General features: G+C 39.1%; 1 protein-coding gene across 2 annotated transcripts in view; it reads left to right on the top strand.

Moving 5' to 3' along the window:
* The first annotated feature begins 3,950 nt into the window (after nt 1-3,950).
* Nucleotides 3,951-21,357, top strand: part of erbb4b (erb-b2 receptor tyrosine kinase 4b) — a 276,507-nt gene continuing 259,100 nt past the window's right edge. Inside the window, exon 1 of one of the 2 annotated variants that reach the window (XM_058081635.2) lies at nt 3,951-4,372. In XM_058081635.2, the coding sequence (XP_057937618.2) occupies nt 4,294-4,372 (79 nt within the window). In that variant the 5' untranslated portion in view covers nt 3,951-4,293. The remainder of the gene's footprint in view (nt 4,373-21,357) is intronic. The other variant, XM_058081636.2, reaches the window with a different exon arrangement.

Here is a 21,357-nt window from a genome sequence, read left to right as displayed (position 1 = left end):
CTGTCAGACGAGGTCTGTTCGAGTGTAATGTTGAATGACAATACTGGGTGTTAAATTACATTAATGGTATTAAAACTGATAAACGGCAATCATTTGGGACATATTTAGAGTGAAGCCTGTCTCTTTAGCAATGTTTTTCACAACATATTTAAACCTCATTTTTTTGAATGTCCCGGTCATTGTATGATTTGTTTTTTGACAAGAATTTTGCCAAAATTTTGCGCCGGCTTTTTTACACAAGATTGCGTGAAACATATTGCTGTATTTCACTCTTACTGTTTATGTATTATGGGAATCTAAATTTCATTTGATTTGATTTCATTTGATATAACCCTCGTGAGGAAAAACAGAAAATGAATGAATGAATGTATTTTTATATACATATATAATATAGGGGCGGCACGGTGGTCTAGTGGTTAGCGCGCAGACCTCACAGCTAGGAGACCAGGGTTCAATTCCACCCTCGGCCATCTCTGTGTGGAGTTTACATGTTCATGCGTGGGTTTTCTCCGGGTACTCCGGTTTCCTCCCACATTCCAAAAACATGCTAGGTTAATTGGCGACTCCAAATTGTCCATAGGTATGAATGTGAGTGTGAATGGTTGTTTGTCTATATGTGCCTTGTGATTGGCTGGCCACCAGTCCAGGGTGTACCCCGCCTCTCGCCCGAATAGAAATCACCCCATTGTCCCTTATATATTTTAATTATTCATCTACACCACATTGCAAGGACACAGTATGACTGCTGGCTAATAAGCAAGTTTACCAGTTAACCTCAAATGTATTTCTTCAAAATGTAAAAAGACAAAAAATTACCACTTCCACACAGTATGGGAGAATAACCCTTTTCCACTCTTATCATGTCAGACATGCCATGGTTGACTTCATGCAGTGTTAAGGTCATGTAATGTCTAAATGTTTTGGGTTACTACTGCCGCCTAGTGACCAGATTACTACATATCACTAGTCTACCACAGAATAACCGTCGTTTAATAATTAATACATTTCTGAAAAAAGCGATTATAGTGAGGGAGCAATAATCGAACTGCAATAATGTGAAGGATAACAATTATTTAACTGTTTTCTTTAAATATTTTGTTTGCAAACGGTCTCGATTTTAGAGCCAACTCTTTGAATTGAAGGATTATTCTCGATAAAATATATTTCTTGCTAACAATTTTGGGTGTCTGGAAAGAATTCATTTGATTAACATTATTTTCTGGGGGAATTTTTTTTTTTGTTTTTTGTATGTTTCACTTTACAAATACATTCGTGAAGAAAACTGAGGTACCACTGTCCAAATTAGTGGCGTAAGTAATATTTTAAAAGCTGAGGAATATTCATTCAAGCTCATATGTGCTCAAGAGCCAATGTCACACTGAGTCATGAAGCTGCTTGGTGGCAGCTTGGCTCGCTCACCCCCCACAGAGTTGGTCCCGCATGCCGTTGACCCCGAAGGTGAGAAATGGACTGCCACCCACTGGTAAGGGGTCAATACTGCAGTGGAGTGCCCCTCACAGTTCAATGCACTATTCATTCTGCATAAAAAACATCTCCAAAGTGAAAAATGACGACATGCAATTTTGTTCACTACACTATATAGAATGTTGTAGTTTGTTAAGTTGAGTGTGTGTGTGTGTGTGTGTGTGTGTGTGTGCGCACAAGCAGACCACCTCTCATTTGGAGCCAAACAAAAGCTTTGAATAATCTCAGGGGAGTAAATGCCTCCTTATAGCAAAGGAAGGATGTTTATGGAGTTGACTCGATTATCGCTCGGGCATATACTTTGATGTATTGGAAAACTAAAAGGAAGGTAAGCCGCCTCCTGCAGGCTTATCCCAGCTAATAACATCTTCCAGAAGAGCATCAACATAATAATTATGCCCCTTAAAATAACTTCATGATGAAGAATTCTCTCAAGGTAATAGTGTTATGTCGCATCGAATGCAACGTCGAACCCCATGAGTCATATTTTTACTCACCAAATATGAGCAAATGAAAGAATATGTCGCATCAAGTATAATATGACAAAATGTGCGTGTGTGAAAGTGGAGTTGAGGTTGCAGTCAGAGTGCATGATTAATGTCCAGATGTGTAGACATATTGAAACCCAGGGTGGCATTCGTCTTTCTCAAAGTGCAAAAGTAAGCAGCATCTGGCCCGGAAGGTAATAACCCTTTGTCACATTGTTTCCTCTGCGTCGCTGATTTCAAAGTAATAGAAACAACCCGTCGAGCACAGCATCACTTTGTAAAGCCCTTTTTTTTGGCTTTTGTGTCATTTATACTGGGAAAAATGCTTACAGTAGAGATTAAAGATTTATTGCACACAGATAGAAAAACAATTCTTTGTGATGGGAAAAACAAAAGTCAAGTCTCTTGGGTTGGAACTTTGCTGTGCAAAACAAGTATTGCACATTAAATATAAGTAAGAAAAGGTCACACGTCCTTCTGAAATTTACTGACAAAAACCGAAACAAAACCAGAGGCAAATTTTCCCACATGAAATCATGTAAATCCAATTAATTCCAGTTCCAGACACTCAAACATATTACCTAGAAATTAATTTTATAAAGAATAATTATCGTTTTTCGTGAAGAAAACAATGTGAAATAACTATAAATGAGGGATTAGTTGTTGACAAGGACATCGTCAGTATTGTTTGTCACAATGAAATGAAATTGCTGGCACTCGCAACTTATTGGGGCCCCATGGTGGGTTATTAGAATAATGGCTTCCACAAAAAATCCATTCCTTCCATTTCCTATGCCGCTTATCCTCACTTGCTTAATGGGTATGCTGGAGCCTATCACAGCTGTCTTCAAGCAAGAGGTGGGGTACACCCTGGACTGGTCGCCAGCCAATCAAGACGTGCACAGACTATGATATTAGGTATTAAATATTAAATATTAGGTATGTTGTCAAGATTATTTATGTACATGCAAAGCCATCCACAGTTGCCAGCCATGTTTTTGTTTGCTTAACTTGAACGTTTTGAGGTCCGATCTTGTAAGATCCAAGCGGAATATCTTTAACCTCCCAGCTGTATTGAATGCAGCATCTGTCCGTGAGGATAAGCAACATAGAAAATGGACAGAGGATTTCAATGAGAGCTTTTATTGATTTTTAAAACTGATTTATTTTTGCTTATTTGTGTTTTAATTACTTTATTATTTGTTGTTGTTTGCAATGGTGTTTTTATTTGATTTAATAGTTTTTAATCACATATAATTTGAACTTTTTTTTAACTTATTGTTTTATATTTTTTGCATATTTATTATTTATTATATATTTCATGGGGGGTTAAAAATAATTTTGGAAACTATAATATATGCGCTAGAAATAAAGTAGATTGGACCAAATTATTTTTAATTTCTAATTAATATTATGATTGTTTTTATTATTTTATACAATTGTCATTATTTTGCTTAAAAATTGCATGTTATCACATTTTTTTTACAATATTTTATTTATTATTATTTAATATTTATTATTACCTTGACCAATATTGTTAGATTAAATATTAAATTGGTATCTAAATCACAAAATCATTAAATTATCTTGAAAAATTTAATGTAAAAATATCAGTATTGGCAATATTTATTTGATTTTGAATGAATACAAACATTTGCAGCGTTGTCCACCTAAAACATCAATCATATGGGCATACCTCAACAATTGCTTTTGAAAATAAGGCAAGTGAGTCCTTTTGGATACAAGTTCAATATAGGTCATTTTAACAACAAAAAAAAGGCACAATCCGGGAGTTTCCTGGTAAAACGGGAGGTTTGACAGGTGTGCATATTGGCCGTGACAGGTGCATCATCACATTTGAAAATGGCGTGTCATCTTGTGTTATCCAATGACAGAACTGCTGGATTTGTGCCCGGCAGGGCTTGGAGGTGATGTTGGACCACCTGTGCCAATCGCAGCGTGTGTGGGAGGAGTTCAAGAACTCGGAGGTGTGTCTGGAAAAATGAAGTGTGGAGCAGCATACTGAGTACAAGTGGGGGGAAGACATGGCATGAACACAGCCTTATACTGTTTAGACAAGCTTTTACTGTGCGCGCGTTGGAAACTTATTTTGGAAACCGTCTCCCTGCAGGCTTTTGGACACTGAGAGGTTTACCGAAAACAACAATTAAAAGAAAAAGACAAGATCTCCCGAAGTCCGTAAAGTAACACACTGCTATTTGGCTCCCCAAACGAGCCATTCGTGTTGGTGCGTTTGCTTCAAACGAGGATACGTTTGTGGACATGTGAATTTTAAAGGAGATAACCGGCAAGCACAACAATGAAACAAGCGACTGTCCTGCGGTGCATCGACTTTTTCCTGACTTGCTGCTTGTTTGGGTCGAGCTCGTCACAATCAGGTGAGTGAAGCCGACATGAGTGCGCTGCTCGGCGGGTGCCAAGAGGCGCTGGGAGCGCTCGGAGCTACTTTTGGCAGAATATTTGCCTTTTACCTTCATGAATAGGTTACTTGTGTTTGATAATGTTTAGCATTGTATCTAATTGAGATAAAGCGATTATTTTTTTTTTTTTGGAGGAAGCAATGTGCATTTATTGACTAGAATAGACTAAAATAGACTAAAGAATAGATAAAAGTTCCCAACCGGATGACTTTGCTTCTGTTCGGGGGAAAAATACAATGCTGAAATAAACACCCATCTTTTTATTCAACACATCAAGCTTCACAAATCACATTTTGAGCTCCATGTATGCGAATGAGGTGACGGACCGTGATGAACTGTTGTCCGTATGCAATATGAGAAGGCTCTGATATTAAAGCGGGTTAGCGTGAAATTACATTATTCCTCATTTTATTGTCAATCCCTCCAGGGGGGGCAACGTGTATCACACTTTGACGAGCACTGCAGCGGCGCTTGGCTTTTACGCACCGGCAAGTGGGATCCACACTTACCAGTTCAATGGAGAATGAGCTGTATTGAATTTGCTGGTTCTGTCCTTGCAGCTTGTGGTGACTTTATGACCGAATGGGACGTTTTGAACCAGCACTGAACGATCAGCTTTTAAACAGTTGGAATACTGTTTTTAGATACTTATTCACAGTCTTAATTGCGATATGTGTGTGGAACAATACACCAATTGATGTTCTAACAAGTGGAAATGAGGCATACAGCGGAAAACTCAGACGTAATGAAGGATTCGGAAAATTCACCGGACTTGTTCACTTTACAATAATCAGCCTAACGCATTTCTATGAAAAGAGTCATGACTTTTGCAAAGACTCGAACATCATCTCATAATGTGGGAAAAAAAACATAGCCCTTGGAGAACCACAGCTATAAAGAATAGATTATGCAAACATGATTGTGTAAACGTTGGTTAATTTCTGGCACGGAGAGGGTAACGAGATGGAAGCGCTGTAATTTCTTTGTGTGTGTGGCATGGCTGCTGGCGTTTATTGCTCTTGCAAGTAGCTAATGGGAAAAGAAGCACATGGCATGCCCACACTTGCTCCTGCTCAATTGCTTTTTCATGAGCTTTGTTCGATACAAGCCCCATGAGGGGTTCACTATGCCTGCAATATTGAAATATGTTCATGTATGTGATGTTTTTTCCCATTTATTCCACTAAATTCAAACTATGAATTAACTTGTCGCTGTGATGCATGCATGTGGATGCAGAGTTCCTGCACTGCACCACGAAGAGTGCCACGGAACTCTGGGAATTGCAAATAGCAGCCGATTGTAAACCATATGGGCCCATTCAAGATCTCCCTCTGTTTTCATGAATATTCATGTTTCCCATGTTGCAGAATTGGAGGCATTACATCTGACTGTGTGTATTTTATGTGGGCTCTTTCAATTAGTAGCATCACCACAATGTGGGTAAAACTGCATCCTCTAATTATTCTGCTTCATGGCTCTCTCTCAGTTTGGGGGGTTTTCATAGAACTTTGACGCTTGTTTATAGTGACTTTAAATGTAGTACCATGCACTCTGTGTTTGTGAATGGACAGTACAGTGATGGAGTGAGGCTGAAAGACCCAGCTGGAGAAAGACTACAAGAGGATTTGTTCGTTCTTACTACACACCATCACAGCAGTGTGGACTGTGTGTACTTGCACAAACCGAGAGACAGTGTGACAAAGTAAAAGACGGCACAGATTTGCTTGGTTGTAAAAAGTTATTTTTTTTTACTCTCATTTATGCACTTGCTGGTGTTGCCTTGACTGAACGAGCAGTCACCCTGTGCTTGATGGGACCTTGGAGGCCATCAGGCACACAACCGACAGAGTGACCGCAGCATAAAAGAGCTAGACTGGTTGATACGGTAGGGAGGCTGCATAATGAACCATACTGATGGCAGTCCCGCCACGCCTGTGCTTTTTAACATCACATAAATGATCAATGAGTAGTCGTCGACAGTTTCTGGAGAAAGAAATATGAACTAGTGCTGCATTCAACAATTATATCCTCAGATGCTTAATCTGAAGCTTCTTGTTTTGATTGATTGAGTATTCAGTTCGACAGTAGATGGACTAAATCGAACTCAATTAGTGGTTTGCTCCGAATCATCAGAAAAGAGGCACAAATGTTACATTTGAGAGGCTGAAATTGGAGGATATTTGCATTATTAATTCAAACATCAGTTAATCGGATAATTCACCAATTAATTGTTGAGACGCGAATACAAACATAAATGATCAGTGTAGATCAGGGGTCTCAAACTCAATTTACTTGGGGGGCCACTGGAGCTAGGGTCTGGGCGAGACTGGGCCGCATCAGGTTTTCAAAAAAAAAAAAAAAAAACGCATTTATTAAAAACAGAAAAATGAATAAATTTTGCTTTGGTTTAGACTTCTACAAAAAAAGCTCTGATAAAACATTCCACTGTTCTCAAATATATTAATTTTTATTTTTCTGCACAAAATAAGATGAAAAATAAACAAATCAAGAATAAAGAAAATCAATCAATCAGTAATAAATAAATATAATAATAATAATAAAACGGCAAATAATAAAAACTTAAGAAACCACATATAGTTGGTGGGTAGACAAATTATTTTTTTCAGATTTAAAATGAACAAAGCATTATTAGAGCCCTGTAGACATGACAAAACACGACTATAGTCACATTTATACTCTTTTTATTTACAACATATTGCGCAACTGCAGGGTCTTGAGACACATGCTAACTCGCAAACTAGAGAGCTAGCGACCTAAACGGTAGCCTTCAAGTTATTCCCTTTAAACTTAAACAGCCAAAAACTTACCACTTCCACACGGATAGGGAGGATAACTATTAACAGTTATTTAACCTTTAACATTAACATTAATCAAACGTAATAATTTTTTCTGGGTACATGATAGCATACAGCATCCATATCAAACTTGCGCGGGCCCCACTAACATTAAACTTTCATATCAAGGTGGGGGGCCTCAAACTAGTGTCCGGCGGGCCACATTTGGCCCGCGGGCCACATGTTTGAGACCACTGGTATAGATATTACAATCGTAAAACATCGAATCAAATACAATAATAGCTATTGATTAATGGATTAATCACTGATTAATTGTTGCATCGGTTATGAACATGAATGTTCAATTGGTGTATGAATAGTTGTGGTGGGTTAGTAAAACATTGTGGCTTGGATTAAGGTTCCAAAATTGTCATAATTTTGTGAACGATGGTCAAAATCTTAGTAGGGACATACGTATGTATAGTTCTTATCTTGGTGGCTCATTTGGGTGCAAAACGAATGTAGACTCAGCCATCTGCAACAAGTGCTTGAAGGTGATACTTTGCCAGTGGTGTCTTGTAACTAATGCAGCAGCATCCTAACGGGCATACACAGTCTGACCCTCCTTATTTTTAAATTTAGTGGTGATTTTAACACAAAAACAGCAGTGCTCAATTCCATTTTTTTGTCATTTTTACTATGGTAGGTGCTGGTTGTCAATAATTGCATGCCAGATCATCTCTAGAGTGGTGAGGTGTCAGGGTGTAGTGTGAATCACACACAGGCTTCCGGCTAGGTGGCAGCAGTGCTCAAACTAATCAAAAGGCTGCCTGTGGATGAGTGATGAAGAGTGTGACAGAAATGATAAGAATAACAAAGGAGATGTTCGAGGCAAGGAAAAAAGTGGAAGAAAATGTGGTTTACTGTGAATACTCGGAAATGGAAGTTATGTTATCTCAACTCATTTTATTCTATTCTACACTATTCAGGTGTTTGTATGCAGAAGGCTGGTGCCTTGTTGTACAGGTCAACAAGGCACCAGTGACTATTCATTCATTCATTTTCTACTGCTTTTTCCTCACAAGGTTTGTGGGGGGTGCTGGAGCCTATTCCAGCTTACTTCGGGCTGGACTGGTGGCCAGCCAATCACAGGGCACATATAGACAAACAACCATTCACACTCACATTCATACCTATGGACAATTTGGAGTCGCCAATTAACCTAGCATGTTTTTGGAATGTGGGAGGAAACCGGAGTACCCGGAGAAAACCCACGCATGCACGGGGAGAACATGCAAACTCCACACAGAGATGGCCGAGGGTGGAATTGAACCCTGGTCTCCTAGCTGTGAGGTCTGTGTGCTAACCACTAGACCGCCATGCCGCCTTCTATTTTTCTTTTCCTCAGTGCTGGAGCTTATCCCAGCTGTCGTCGGGCGAGAGGCAGGCGACACTCTGGACTGGTCACCAGCCAATCACAGGGCAACAAACCATTCACACTCTCATTCATACCTATGGACAATTTGGAGTCGCCAATTAACGTAGCATGTTTTTGGAATGGGGAGGAAACCGGAGTGCACGTGGAGAACATGTAAACTCCACACAGAGATGGCCGAGGGTGGATTCGAACTCGGGTCTCCTAGCTGTGAGGCCTGCATACTAATCACTCGTTCGCCGTGCAGCCCAGTAAGAAGACTAATTCAATATAATTAATATACGTTATACTTCAATAGTAGATTTTCCTAATTATATCGGATATTTGCATAAGATCTTATTAATTTGCTATTGTATCAACATTGGGGGGGGGCATGGTTTTCAGGTTTTGATATGTTGATGAGTGCAATCAGCATGTCGACTGTCTGCGGGTGGCAGAAGTGATTGGATGATGGTGTTTGTGACCTTTACCTCATCTCCAGCCTCATTTATCAAATGCAGTTCTACAAGCAAAATACACGTGCATATGTTGGGCCATGCATCATCATTATTTCCAGCTGTTAGGTGCCCCCTTCCCAGAAGGATTTCCTCTCGGGGATTGGCGCCTCCCACCTCTTTTTAGACGGCTGTCGAGTTGCAAACACAAATATGTAGCATTCAGATTTGACAAAGTTTATTGTTGGATTGGATTTTTTTTTGTTTCTTTTTCCACTCCCCCTAGGTTTTCTCCTTATGTTGTTTCTCTTCTTTCATCGTGTTGAGGCAGGATTGCGTCTGTGTGTGTAAAAAGAAAAGAGACACCAAAATAACTTCAGTGCAACACATTGCCTGAATGCGGAATTCACGTATCGACCAAAGTTCTATTAGCAAAGTGCCACAACAAACTTTCATAACACTGCTTGATAGAACAGAAAATTACCGCAGCTAGTTAAAGAAAGATTGGAGACTCAAAAGTTTCGGGGGGGGGGGGGGGTTCTATATATTGCGCTTTAATTGGGGCCAGCAAATGTGTGTTTAGGACCACTAGGAATAGGTTACATCATGGAAAACAATGGAATTCTCAGGACGACCCCTAGAATTCTCTTTTAAGTGAGTTGTAATGGAATAGATGTAAAAAAAAAAAAACAAAACACTAAGACAAGGGCAAAAAGGATGCAGTGTCACACACAGTGCAGACATCTGTCAGTCAAACATTTCTTCTGAGACTCGTTCACCCTTCCTGCAAGGTTCAGATGTGCTGTCAGGTTAACATTAGTTTTCAAAAGGCAATACTCTTTGTTGTACGTTTTAGATAAATGCCGCACAGTTTAGATGGAACATGAAAACTTGGGAAGCACCTGTTTCACCAAGTCAGACAACGAGTCAATGCCTATGATCTAGAACAGGGGTCTCAAACTCAATTTACCTGGGGGCCACTGGAGCTCGGGTCAGGGCAAGGCTGGGCCGCATCAGGTTTTCCCCCAAAAAAAGCATTTATTAAAAACAGAAAAATATACAAACTTTTTCAGTGCTTTGGTTCCGATTTTCTACAATAAAAGCTCTGATAAAACATTCCACTGTTCTCAAATATCTTAATTTTTATTTTTCTGCACAAAATAAGCTGAAAAATAAATAAACAAATCAAGAATAGAGACAATCAATCAGAAATAAATAAATATAATGATAATAAAAGGCAAATAATAAGCTTAAGAAATCACAAAAAACGAAAGTTGGTGTGTAGACAAATTATTTTTTTCAGATTAAAATGAACAAAGCATTATTAGAGCCCTGTAGACATGACAAAACACGACTATAGTCACATTTATACTCTTTTTATTTACAACATATTGCGCAACTGCAGGGTCTTGAGACACATGCTAACTCGCAAACTAGAGATCTAGCGACCTAAACGGTAGCCTTCAAGTTATTTCCTTTAAACTTAAATAGCCAAAAACTTACCACTTCCACACGGATAGGGAGGATAACTATTAAGTTATTTAACCTTTAACATGAACATTAATCAAACGTAATAATTTTTTCTGGGTACATGATACCATACAGCATCCATATCAAACTTGCGCGGGCCGCACTAACATTAAACTTTCATATCAAGGCAGGGGCCTCAAACTAGTGTCCTGCGGGCCACATTTGGCCCATGGGCCACGTGTTTGAGACCCCTGATCTAGAACATGAGGGTCCTAACCAAAGTACATTGTGTCACTTTTACATCTTCATTTCAAGGGGTTCAAAAGGTACGAATGTTTTGCATACTGTATTGTCACACTCGGGCTGCACGGCGGGCGAGTGGTTAGCGTGCACACGGCTCACAGCTAGGAGACCTGTGTTCAATTCCACCCTCAGCCATCTCTGTGTGGAGTTTGCATGTTCTACCCCGTGCATGCATGGGTTTTCTCCGGGTACTCCGGTTTCCTCCCACATTCCAAAAACATGCTAGGTTAATTGGCAAATCCAAATTGTCCATAGGTATGAATGTGAGTGTGAATGGTTGTTTGTCTATATGTGCCCTGTGATTGGCTGGCGACCAGTCCAGGGTGTACCACGCCTTACGCCCGAAGACAGCTGGGATAGGCTCCAGCACCCCCCGCGACCCTCGTGAGGAAAAGCGGTAGAAAATGAATGAATGAATGAAATTGTCGTGTTTGAGGTGACGGGACAGACCAAGAGTGATTCAGAAGACCCATATGAACAAAAACAAGAGGAGGAACCGTACCTCGTCCGGATGTGGGATACCGGGGCCTCACCCTGGAGCCAGGGCCGGGCCCAGCCCGAAGAAGCCACACGGCACCCCCCCCCCTCGTAGACCCACCACCTACGGGGGCAAGCATAAGGGTCCGGTGCATTGTGTGTTGGGTGGGTGGTCAAGGGCGGGTGCATGGGATTATGTCTCACAGCTGGCATGGGAACACCTTGGTGTCCTCCCGGTGGAGCTGGAAGAGGTGGCCGAGGACCGGGAAGTCCGGGCTTCCCTACTAAGACTGTTGCCCCCGCGACCCGGACCCGGATAAGCAGAGGAAGATGGATGGATGGATGGATGGAAATTGTCCATAGGTATGAATGCGAGTGTGAATGGTTGTTTGTCTATATGTTCCCTGTGATTGGCTGGCCACCAGCCCTGGGTGTACCCCACCTCTCACTCGAAGAAAAAATGTGGCACCACAAAATGAAAACATTTGAAGCAATGGAAGGGGTGGTCCACATATTTAATATAAGAAATACGCCTTTTAATGTATTTTTCCACAGCAAATATAGTAAGGTTAATATGGGTGTCATTGGCACTATTAGTACTATTATAGCCCAGACACCATTTCATAAGTAGCGATTTGGCACCGGTATCAGATAAATGTGTAAATGATACCCACCCCTACCCTTTAGAAAACTACTCTTCCAACAAAACGAAGACAGTGTCCGAAAGTGTCATGTACGTATATCTGTCACTCTGTGGGACCGTTGATCCACGATGATCTTGTTGTATCCCTTCTCGCACAATAAGAGCGTCTGTCCTCGTCATCCTCCTGGAGGGTTTTCAGGATTGCTGTCAGCCACTCAAACATTTGACAACCACCATTCTGAAGGTTTTCAAAACGTGGCGGCAAAAGCAAGTGGGAAGCATCCGTGTGTGTGTGTGTGTGTGTGTTTTTGTGCGGTTGACGGCTGTCGCTGATGGATGTAATTGAGGTGACTGACAGACCGACTGACTCTCTCTCTACTCCCGTGTTGTTCCTTGCTACTTCTGACGTATATTCCCTTGTTTGCGGTTTTTGTGGGCCTACATAAAGTAGTGAAACAACTATCACCATATTACAGCTCATCTGCGTTGAGACAAATTATCACAACTTGAGTCACAACTGAGTTTTTTTTTTTTTTTCCTCTCTCTGTATTGACAGCCTGCCATGTTGAAGTGACGACTTTCATTGTCAGTTCCTTTATTTTTCCATTCTCCGCCAGAGTTAATAACGGTGGCGAACATATGAGGAGACGATAATAGGCGGACAACTTGGACATGAAAGACCAGTTCCACCTTCAAATGAGCCTTTCATTCAGTTCTGCATGTGGGTGCTTAAAAAGACCGATTTCTCTCAACTTGCTTCCTTCTCTGTCGCTTTCCTCTTTTAGTAATCCCCTTCTAAAATATTCATAGCTAATCTGCATTTACAATGTAATTACAGACGGCCTTTTGAGTGATATCAGATAAAGTCGGCTGAACACACACTTCTTGCAAAATCTTGATTTGGCAATTTGTGTGTTGGAATGGGCTAGTGGCGGCTTTGTATCGTTAAGACAATGTTTTAGTTGGCAATGCTGCCCCTGAATGATAAGCAGGGATAGATTTTGTTGTTGGATTGTACAAAATGTTGACTGGTTTGTATGCAAGTGCCCTAACGAGTTTTTGTACAGCGCAGTTCTGATGGATGTTGCTTGAACAACAACAAGACTGAACAGTGCCCCTGCTGGGAGCAGCCAAGTATTGCACCCTATTATTATGCCTGTTCTTAAGTGTCAAACTCAAGTTTTTTTTCACCGCATTTTGAAATATCAAAGGATGTGCGGGCCACTTATATTTCACATTTTGAAAACCAACCCGGGCGGCACGGCGGTCGAGTGGTTAGCGCTCAGACCTCACAGCTAGGAGACCAGGGTTCAATTCCCTTGGGTACTCCGGTTTCCTCCCACATTCCAAAAACATGCTAGGTTAATTGGCGACTCCAAATTGTCCATAGGTATGAATGTGAGTGTGAATGGTTGTTTGTCTATATGTGCCCTGTGATTGGCTGGCCACCAGTCCAGGGAGTACCCCGCCTCTCGCCCAAAGACAGCTGGGATAGGCTCCAGCACCCCCCGCGACCCTCGTGAGGAAAAGCGGTAGAAAATGAATGAATGAATGAAAACCAACCCAAGCATTTATGTATTTATGTATTAACATTGGAAAAACATGCATCTGCAAAATCATTTTTCATCCATAAGCAATAGAAAAATATTCTGGACCAGATGATTGAAAGCATGACAATTTAAAGTTGCAGTGCACTTCAAACTGTATAATGGAAAAAACAAAGATAACTGCACAATGTTTTAAGTTGATGAAAAGTAGCGGCAAATAAAGTCTTCCACTCACCAAAATACTTCAGTCAGTGATTAGACTCCACATTATTTTCATACAGGGTCAGGCAAAATGATCTGACATATTTATAGGTTAAATAAAAGGCAAATACTTTAGAAAAGTACTTATAATGCTCTTCTGTTTCATTATGTATTAAGCATTAAATGAGGTTGGCCGGTTGATTTTTGTTTCTATGCAGATCCAGTCGCTCTGAAGTTGGTAACCCGTAACAAGATGGTGTTTGGAGCTGGTACGGGATCATGTCTTCAACCAAGATTGAAGTGCAAACGGATGCTCGTTCTGTTGCAGTTACAGATTTGTTTGTTTTGATAAACGTTTCCACAATGAAAGTACGATGCTCACCAGTCCAATTCATGGAAGCAACTGATAAATAAACTTAAAAACAATGGCGTTATAAAGAAACAAAGCAAAATGGCATATGTACTTTTCGAAAAAAAAAGTTTACTTTACTTTATTTGCGTTTTATTTAACCTACAAATGTGACAGATAATTTTGCCTGACTCTGTATATCAATACATACTGTAATTAACTCAAGGTTTTATTTATGTGGAGTAATATTTGGCCCATAACCATAGCCTACATTCTTACTTTGCAGCTTATGTGTGTTAGACACAAAACAGAAGGCTGGAGCCTATCCCAGCTGTCTTCAGGCAAGAGGCGATGTACACCCTGGACTGATGGCCAGCCAATCACAGGGCACATATAGACAAACAACCATTCACACTCACATTCATACCTATGGACAATTTGGAGTCGTCAATTAACCTAGCATGTTTTTGGAATGTGGGAGGAAACCGGAGTACCCGGAGAAAACCCACACATGCACAGGGAGAACATGCAAACTCCACACAGAGATGCCCCAACGGAATTTCAGACCCTCAATCCCCTAGCTGTGAAGCCTGTGCGCCAACCACTTGTCCACCGTATAGCCCCATAACCAGATATATCACTTTTTTTTAAATTATTTTTAAAATATTTTTATATTCTTATATTTTTGTCATAAATCCTATCCAGTCTCATCGCATCTCGAGGACCCCAGTACTGTTAAGTATTCCTCCCGACTGTGTTCAGGCAAATCCCACTCCTTTTTAAAGAAACATCTAATTGAATGGACTTGATTTAAAAACCGAGGTGTCCTTGGGAACCGAACACTTTTGATATAAAGCTCGGACGATTCAAGAATCAGCAAACAAAAGAACGAGAATATTCCTTAACTGAATATCTGTACACACTCAATATCGGCAAGGGCAGCGATGAAATTGGAAGAAAAGGAATGGCTCCATCGACAAATACGCTTGAATCTAATGTGCATAATTGACATCATTTAGCCTGTGTAATTACTTAGCGTCCTTATACCGGCGGACAGAAGTAGTTGGAATAATAGACGCTGAGGACAGATGACATGAATCAACCCTGACTTTGCAGGAAAGGGCAGCAGTCCTGTTGTGAGCAATCACAGCCTGCTTAAGATGCATTTTCAAAGGCCTTTGTTGTGTTTTTGGCGTGGGTTAGCGCATTTTTCTTTTAAAATGTTTTATTATTTTTAAGGGATATTTAATTTCTCCGTCATTAGTTCGGTCAGGTGTGGCCTGGGGGGGCCGTTTGCAGGCCATGGTTGTTTTATTCATGGCCGTTGCACATTTTAAATAATAATTTGGTTGGAATTTTATGAGTAAGGTCATAATATTGTGAGAAATTAATTCATTTAATAGCATAATGTTGAAATATGTAAATTTTTTTTCATATTTGTAATACAGTTTCATAATATGTAATATTTTATAGTTGAAACAAAACCACCAAGATGTATTTTGTTGTGGAAAAGGCTATAATGTTATAAGAATAAAGTCAAAATATTAAGAGATTAAAGTCATAATCATGAGATGTTTAAAGAAAATTGAAATAGTTAAAGTAATATCGTGAGAAATTAGTTCATTTTAGTAGCATAATGTTGAAATATTTTTTTCATATTTAATATAGTTTCATAATATGTAATATTTTATAGTTGAAACAAAACCACCAAGATGTATTTTTTTGTGGAAAATTAGGTTGAGGAAAAGGCTATAATGTTATAAGAATAAAATAAAAATATTAAGAGATTAAAGTCATAATCATGAGATGTTTAAATGTCTAAAAGTTGAAATAGTTAAAGTAATATCGTGAGAAATTAGTTCATTTTAGTAGCATAATGTTGAAATAATATTTTTTTCATATTTGTAATATAGTTTCATAATATGTAATATTTTATAGTTGAAACAAAACCACCAAGATGTATTTTTTTTGTGGAAAATTAGGTTGTGGAAAAGGCTATAATGTTATTTTTTTATGTTTTGAAAAATTGCAATAAAATAACACAGACTTAAGTTCATATTAATGATGGACTTTTTGACCTATATCACAAAGCTGAGATGCACTTTTATCTTGAAATATACATATTGGCGTACAAAATATCAAAGCGTTTCTTGCATCCTTTTATTTTTCACTGCCTGCCTTTTGGTAGAAAAAGTTTGGACACCCCTGAGCTAGTTTATCCTTTTGGCATAAGAAAATTTAATACAATGTGCAAAGAGTGTATCAGTTTTAAAAATGATTATGGGACCCAAACCATAAAATCAATGTACAGTATATATTATTTCATAGTGATGACGTTTTTTTCCCTGCTATTTAATTTTTTTGTGACTCTTTCTTAGTTTTATTGAGTTTATTGGAAACGTCCCAAACATCACATTTGGCACACACATAGGGGAGTTAGATTGGTATGTAATGCAAAGGTAACTGCTCCCCCACGAACGGGACTCAATGCATCAACATAATTAAACTGTGCAAAATGATCTCCCCAGTCGCATCAAGTGTCCTCCCGGGCCAATTTTTCACTCGTTTGAGCAGAGAGGTTGGTGGCGCGCTATCAAAAGGGCCACTTGGCATTTGTGACCTGTAATAAACGACTTTGCAGTCAGTCATAGCGGCTGTAAAGAGACATCTGGCAGCAAGTGGGAGAAGGAGTGAGGCAGATTACAAATGTGCAGTGGTGCCTCGGGTTTCGTACGCTCTGGTTTTAGTAGGACTTGACAAAATGTATGTCTCAATTTTAGTACACTATTAAGACACATTATAAGTATAAACTTGGATCAGTGAGTGGCGGTGCATGGTATGAATCTGATATCCTACGTTTTCTGTGGTCTCTACTGTCAGGAGATCTTGATCCAGCTTAATACCTTTCCCCTCCTTGGCAAAGAAATGTTAAATCTTTAACATTCCACAAGTTTTTAGTCCGGATTTTGATATCACTTGAGGTTTTTCGGAGTCAAATTGGTACCCCTATTGTGCTGTCGTCTGCATCATTTTACCAGCTGTTACGGTTACAATGTCTTGGGGTTGGTCTGCAAAGAGCAGCATTAATGGAAATCCGCCTAAATGTACTAGTCGATGTTTTTAACTCCCACTGTAAGTTAAGTTTTTGTATTTGTGCCCCTCATCTGTGGAACTAGAGTGTTCATTGAGTCTTTTTCCACCAGTCCGTTCTTGAATAGTCTCATTCAAAGGTAAGGGAGTGTGATGCAGCCAATGCTAATGCTCCAAGATTGCCCATTGCGACTCTGGAACATGTTTTCCTACATTTTGCTCCCGGGGCAGCTGTCCCACCCTTTCACCCCCATGCTAAGCCACCGTTTTTCCCATGCATATGCCTAGACTAGAATGTCATGCCCTTTACCAAGGCTGAAAAATGCCAGATAGTGGTAGATAATTTCCTTCCAACTTTGCAGCTGATGTATTGTTGAAGTGAGGGAGACCAGGAAACACCACAGTGTGTGTAAGGCTGACACTATATTGACTTGCTCCTCTGTTTATAAGTCTTATTGTATTATTATTATTACTATTATTATTGCTATTAATATTATTATCACTATTATTATTATTAATATTATTATCACTATTATTATTAATATTATCACTATTATTATTATTATCACTATTATTATGGATATTATCATTGTTGTTATTATTACTATTACTATTGTTATTACTACTAATATTATCACTATTATTATTAATATTATTAATATTATTAATATTATTATTTTTAATATTATTAATATTATTAATAATATTAATATTATTAATATGATTAATATTTTTTAATATTATTAATAATATTAATATTATTAATATGATTAATATTATTATTATTGTTAATATTATTATTATTGTTAATATTATTAATATTATTGTTAATATTATTAATATTAATAATGCATTTTTTTATACAGCACTTTTCAGAGTACTCAAATACACTTTACAGTGAAGAAAAAAAAAATAAAACAAAAATAGAGTTGAGTAAGAAACAGTAAATGATGCAATAAAATACAAAATCCATACATTCATTCAGAGCTAAAACAAGGCTAAAAGCGGGCGGGGCACATCAGTCAGGTATAAAAAGTTAGACATTAAAAACAGATTTCAACAGGTTGGTTTTGAGTTGTTTTTTGAAGGTGGGAAGGTCGGGGAAAAGAGTTCCAGAGGGTGGGGGCAGCGATGGAGAAGGCTCTGTCTCCCCAGTTTCGGAGCTTGGTCTTACAGGGGAGTGCCAGGTGGTTGAGGAGTCTGAGGAGCGAAAGGGACACGGGAGATTGTGTGGATGGAGGAGGTCTGTGAGATATCAAACTGTGGAGAGCTTTGTAGGTGATGAGAATGTGTTCACGAGGGCCCGCAGGACACTAGTTTGAGGCCCCCGCCTTGATATGAAAGTTTAATGCTAGTGCGGCCCGTGCAAGTTTGATATGGATGCTGTATGGTATCATGTACCCAGAAAAAAATATTACTTTGATTAATGTTCATGTTAAAGGTTAAATAACTGTTAATAGTTATCCTCTCTATCTGTGTGGAAGTGGTAAGTTTTTGGCTATTTAAGTTTAAAGAAAATAACTTGAAGGCTACCGTTTAGGTCGCTAGCTCTCTAGTTTGCGAGTTAGCATGTGTCTCGAGACCCTGCAGTTGCGCAATATGTTGTAAATAAAAAAAGTATAAATGTGACTATAGTCGTGTTTTGTCATGTCTACAGGGCTCTAATAATGCTTTGTTCATTTTAATCTGAAAAAAATGTGTCTACCCACCAACTATATATGGTTTCTTAAGTTTTTATTATTTGCCGTTTTATTATTATTATTATTATTATATTTATTTATGTATTATTGATTGATTGATTTTCTTTATTCTTGATTTGTTTATTTATTTCTCATCTTATTTTGTGTAGAAAAATAAAAATTAAGATATTTGAGAACAGTGGAATGTTTTATCAGAGCTTTTCTTGTAGAAAATTGGAACCAAGGCGAAGTTTTTTAAATTTTTTTGGTTTTTAATAAATGTGTTTTTTTTTTTTTGGAAAACCTGATGTGGCCCAGTCTTACCCAGACCCGAGCCCCAGTGGCCCCCAAGTAAATTGAGTTTGAGACCCCTGAGTTAGACTTTTCGGAGTTGAATTAAACCGACAAGCGATCCAACCATAAGTGAATGCACCGCAGGAAGATCTTTGTGTGACGGTGACTTATGATTGCTGAGTAACAAAGATGTCTGTGATGTGTTTGATGCACACATGGAGCACCTCTGCGCCCAGTCTGCACCAGCTGGTGGTGGAGTTCCTCACCTTGGCTTGTTTTTTTATGTGATTATGCGGTGTTCCAAATTGCATTCGGACTCATTCAAGAGACAATTGGGACATTTGGACTGCATTCAAGGTGCATCCGAGCTGCAATTGAAATGTTGTGACACACACTTTGAATGCAACTCAAAAGTTTTAGCATGATAAAAACATCCGGCCTGCCCTCAAGAAAGGGCTTGAATATTTTGGAATGAACTCAGAATTTTTAGAATGTACTTCGAATAAAGCAGTTTTCATTGAGGTGGCATTCCAGAGTATGTAAAGTTAATTTCACTCAAATATGATAAGATACTAACATTACAGTATTTTGAATTTCACAGATTGCACTCCTCATTGGCCGATCAGTGCCGATCATACAACAAGGATGAGCAGTGTTGTCCAACATGCAGATAAATATCTTCTCTGGTGTTTGGAGTTTGGATAACATGATCATTTTGATGACTTCATACTATCAATATTACTTACTGCAGCTCGCTCTAATTTGTGGATTTATTATCTGTGTTTTTTTATTTTTAATTTTCCCTCTTAATGAGCTAGAGATAGATCTTTTTGGTGTACTCGTGTCACGTTACCTCTGATTAAAAGGATTGACTTTCTAGGCAGTAATGGTGCGGCTGTCACTGACGCAGTCACCTTGGAGCCGAGTAGAAATAGCGCAGCTCTTTTCTCCTGGATGTGAAGGTTCATAAAGCACAGGATGAGAGAAGCAGGAAAGGCAATTGACCTTGGCTGTTTTTTTTTTTAGTTTTATTTATTTATTTATTTTTTTGGCGGGAGGAGCTCCCTATACGGAACCTGAATGGATGTGATGGTCCTGCAGTGGAGGATGCTAAATGGACAATATTGTGAATTCCAGTTATTAGTATAACTGCTCACTCTTAAAAATGCTGGGTTATTTTTTTGACCCAACCGCTGGGTTGAGCCTGTTGCGTCATTTAATTGGGTATTTTTTATTGACTTGGGTATTCTGAGAACCCAATTCGCTGGGTTATCTCTAAACTGTTATTTGCCGCCGGGTTGTGATTTCTATTATTTTGGACAACCCAAAGCGTTGGGTAGAATTTTGGACATGCGCAACAAAGCACCACCCACAAACTTACTTCGTTCGGACCGCACATTTCATCTGAGGAGACGAATTTCAGCACGGAGCAAGGTTTGTTACATGCCCACTATTGTTTTACCGTAGAATTGACTTTAGATTATTATATAAAGCTTCATAAAGTTGTCAAAATGTAATTTTGTGAAGCACTGTTACTGGTTAAAATAACCCAACGTGAGGTTGGTCCAATATTTAATCTGGGAAACAACCCAGATTGAGTTGTTTTTAACTCATCATTTTTAAGAGCGTGTATAACTACAACCATATCAGTCATTGAATGCCTCTCTGACAGCCTCAAATAAACCTTTTTTATAAAAAGTGTTGACTTTTTGGGTTGTTTGAGTCTTTTAAATGTCAAAATGAGCTGCTCAGACACACGTTTGGTGTGATGACACGCGAGGAACAGCGACAAACCACCAGCAGTACTCTAGTTGTTACTTTGTAGACGGTGCCTAACCTTTCAGCTAAATGTACATGATTTTGAAAGTAAATCCAACTTTTTTTTTTTTTTTTTTTTTTTTTTTTTTTTTTAGGCCCAGGTTTTTTTTGGCAAAAATTTTGCCTAATTTGGACGTTACATAGGCGTCACGGCGGTCTAGTGGTTAGCGTGCAGACCTCACAGCTAGGAGACCAGGGTTCAATTCCACCCTCGGGCATCTTTGTGTGGAGTTTGCATGTTCTCCCCGTGCATGCGTGGGTTTTCTCCGGGTACTCCGGTTTCCTCCCACATTCCAAAAACATGCCAGGTTAATTAATTGACGACTCCAAATTATCCATAGGTATGAATGTGAGTGTGAATGGTTGTTTGTCTATATGTGCCCTGTGATTGCCTGGCGACCAGTCCAG

This window comes from Doryrhamphus excisus, linkage group LG12 (genome assembly GCF_037039965.1).
Source record: "Doryrhamphus excisus strain RoL-2023G ecotype Guam linkage group LG12, RoL_Dexc_Guam_v1.1, whole genome shotgun sequence".
NCBI lineage: Eukaryota > Metazoa > Chordata > Actinopteri > Syngnathiformes > Syngnathidae > Doryrhamphus > Doryrhamphus excisus.
This window is presented reverse-complemented; position numbering and strand designations above follow the sequence as displayed.